The sequence below is a fragment of the Gavialis gangeticus genome, unplaced genomic scaffold (genome assembly GCF_001723915.1).
Source record: "Gavialis gangeticus isolate Ggan-Ray unplaced genomic scaffold, GavGan_comp1, whole genome shotgun sequence".
Lineage (NCBI taxonomy): Eukaryota > Metazoa > Chordata > Crocodylia > Gavialidae > Gavialis > Gavialis gangeticus.
In genome coordinates, this window is record NW_017729028.1 from 41061755 (window position 1) to 41065412 (window position 3658).

The 3658-nt window shown below is 48.3% G+C and overlaps 1 protein-coding gene across 1 annotated transcript in view; it reads right to left on the bottom strand.

Annotated features, from left to right (window-relative positions):
• LOC109300087 (protein eva-1 homolog C-like) overlaps positions 1 to 3658 on the bottom strand; it is a gene marked incomplete at its 5' end in the record, with an annotated part of 311854 nt that overhangs the window by 250826 nt on the left and 57370 nt on the right. The window contains one exon of the mRNA XM_019520695.1: positions 1876 to 2028. Within this exon, the coding sequence (XP_019376240.1) occupies positions 1876 to 2028 (153 nt within the window). The remainder of the gene's footprint in view (positions 1 to 1875; positions 2029 to 3658) is intronic.

Sequence of the window (3658 nt, forward strand, 5' to 3'; positions counted from 1 at the left end):
ATACCACTTGTGTAGGCACATGCAAATCTGCATGTGGGACTGGCTCCCCACTGGGATTCAAAATGAGCCTGGGAACCACAACTTAACTGACTTCAAACATTGTTGCAGCTAACTAGTTTTTCATGCAATTTCAGCTGGCTGATGAGAGAAGGACCAAACTGCGAGCTGGCTCTGGAATAGCATCCAAATGCCATACAAAGGCTGGTTATAGAACAGGCACCAGACATTTCAAACAAATCCCAGACCCAAGGAAAACCGAGTTCCTGTGCAACTCACACCCTCGTTCAAGCCAAGCAACCTGCATTAGGGACTCGCGCGGTTCCTTTGAGGCAGGACAAAGAGAAAAGGACAAACACGGTATGTTTACTTCCATTATGGAGGAGATGGGTCCCGCCAGGGTGTGGCAGTGCCCATGGAGTGAGGAGACCTGGCTCGGTGCTGGCCACAGGCAAATCTAGAGGGGGTGCAGTGGCACAGTTGCACCCCCTTTCACAACAGGCTGCCGGAGCAGCAGTTGGATGTGTATAAGTCCCCAAAGCAAGGAAGAACGGCCACCTTCTTGACACCCGCTTCCTTCCCCTCCATGCTCAGTGGCACCTCCCCTCCTCTCCCACACCCCTCTCCCCCACACACTGCTTAGCTAGACAGATTGTTAGTAAAATGCATGCATTTATGTTCTTAGCTAGATCGTTAGGGGCTGGAAGGGACCTTGCAGACCATCGGGTCCAGCTGTCCGCAGCTGACCTTGGTACTGGGGGAGCTCCAGAGCTGCTCCTACCCCACTCTAACAAAGCTGCACAGGAACAGCAGTGGCAGCAGGCAGGTTCCCCCTCTGTTCCCAGTCCTCCCAGATGTTCCCCAAAAGGCAGGGAGCACATACAGGAATGGGGAACCTGTCTGCTCCCATCACTGTCTTGGCTGAGCCCAGGTCCTCACAGAGTGGCTCCAAACAGCCCCGACTGGAGCAGGGCAGGAGTGGCTGGGACAGCAGCGATGTCAGGTGGGTCTCCCTTCCTGGGCCCAGAGATGTAAGTTGAGAGAAGGGGAGGTGGTGCTGAGCATGGAGGGGAAGGTAGAGGGTGTCAAGGGAGGTGGGGGGAGATACTTACCTGATCTGGGGTCTTAAAAAAAGTACCCAGCTTCTGCTTCCATGGCATGGTCCATCTGTTCTGGTGGGGAAAGGAGGGGGAGAGGCTGGGAGTGAGAAGGTGCAACCACCCCTAAAGCACCAGCCACGGCTCTTGCACCCCCTTTTTAAAAATCCTGGATCCACCTATGTGGGCTTTGAGCCAATACTGAGCAAGTCACTTCCATGCTCTGCACCCTGGTTTCCACATCAGTGAATATGAGGATAAAGAGCACTGACTTGCATTGTAAGTGCATGAGATTTTTTGATGGGAAGTGCTGTAAAAGGGGCAGGAGGCATTCTTACTGCTCATAATTTGCACTTCTTAAAGCATCCTTCACTCTGGCAGTATAACTCTCTCCAAAAGAGCTTCTCAGCATCGCCCATTCCCCTCCCATCGTGCACAAGTAGAAACCTACCAGCTTGATAGACGGTCATACAATCAGCCCCTAACCATGGGTGGTAAGTGTTTGTTTAATGTTAAAGAATCTAGATGCCTTTGAACAGAAATCCATTGCCCTTGCAAGCCACAGGAAACCAAGCAGGAGGAAAGCTGAATGGATAAGAGTGACATGGGCCATGAGAGGAAGAGACAAACGGGGCTGGGGATGAGCGACGGTGAAGAAGACCCCACCGCTCCACTGGCTGATTCTTTCAGCAAGGTCCACAATACAACAACAACATCAAAGACACTCTCAAGCACCAGCACAGGACACTGCACACTCTGCACGGCCCGCTGGCCTTCTCACCTATCATCGGCATCCCTCGGTTCTGGTAGGGACATTCCAGGCTGTCTCCTTGCGTCCTTCCAAAGATAGCAGAGTAAATGGCTATCACCATGCTTTTCTTACAGCTCAGCCTCAGCTTATCATCTTCACAGGCTACTTTGCTCTTGTACTCATCTGGAAAGACAAAAAGTCTCATTATTCAACTGGTTTTGAGCTCGGCACTCCAAGCAAGCAAGAAAGAAAATAAGCCAATGCTGCAGGGATCCCTGACCCTACAGCACATGTTTGTAGATACAGTGGGGTCTGTCGGCTGATACCCAGAAATAGCATGGACTTAGCTGTCAGCAGAAGAGAGCATTTTTTACTGCAGTGATCTTTTACCTTATACAGCACTCTCCATAGGGAAAGATCAATGCTCCAAACTCAGAAATACATCTGTAAGGTCACTCTGGGATGTCCCTCAGAGCCATTCTCAAGACATTGTGGGGCATTCCAGGGCCATCCTAGCCAGCACCCAGTGCTGACATGGTGTGAACATAGCCTAAGGGCATTTATAGACATACTTCAGGAGGCAGAGGCACTTTAATTAGCACCGCTCCAAGAGCCGTGCTAATTAAAAGCACCTAGAGTGTCACATGTATCAGTGTCCCCATGCTGAAAAATGACAGCAGAGCGCTTTGAACTAAAGCTCATTGAATAAGCTTTAGCTTAAAGCACCCCACGGCCATTTTTCAGCACAGGGATGCTGATACACGTGATGCTGGAGTTTGCTAGAGTGCGGTAATTATCACACTCCAGCAGACTTGATTGGAATTACAACGTGTCGGAGCAGCCTCCCTGCATGTATATAGGAGCCCTAAGCGACTAGTCTAGGACCACACTGGAAACTGGAGGCAAGGAGGGGTAAAAAGCCCAAATCTTCTGCCTTTCAGTCCTAGTCCTTAGCCACAGGTCCATCTTTCACCCATCAGGTGTCCATCCTGAACATTGCTATAGCTGGAAGGTGAACTGGAACCGTTCTGATCAATTGGCAACAATAGCTTGTTCAGCAAGCTGAAAAGGAGTCTTGTGTTTGCAGTCACATAGGAGGTGCAGTAAGCTTCTTTCCTGCTGGGAATGACTCTTGCTTGAGGGACCTGCTCTCAGATCCCATATCAAAAAGACAGCCTTAAATGACAGGATATGCTCCTGCAAGGCTGACACATGCAGAACAAACCCTGATATTACACAGCCGACTGACACGGGATGTCCTAAACTTGTCTTCATTTTTATTAAAGTAACACCCAGAGACCATAACTTGGATTTGCTTTCTGTTGTGGCAGGCATTCTGCAGATACATCGGAAAAAGTCCCTGTCATGAAGAGCATATAATCCAACTAGGAAAGGGCTGCATGGCAGGACACAAGTGCAAAGAGAAGTGACTTCCCAAAGGTCATACACAACAAATCCATGGCAGAACCAGAAATATAACATAGTTCTCTCCTGGGTCCCTCTACAGTGACCAGACACTGAATTATGATGTCTTTTCAAGTAAAAAATTACACAAATATATATAAAAAATTGGGGGGATCTCTGAAGTCCAGATGTACCAAATTACTTGGTACCAGAGAATGCAAAAGGATCATTATTGAGAAGTTAAATGCTGAAGGGTTTTATTCATGGCAGCTAAGACATAATGGAAAGTTAAAAAAAAAAAAAAGAACAAGAAAAGCAATGGTAACTAAATAGTCAAGAATTAATTCTTCTTTATTAGAGCCAGTCAGGAATTTTCCAACCAAATGGAAAACACCAACTTGAAACTTGA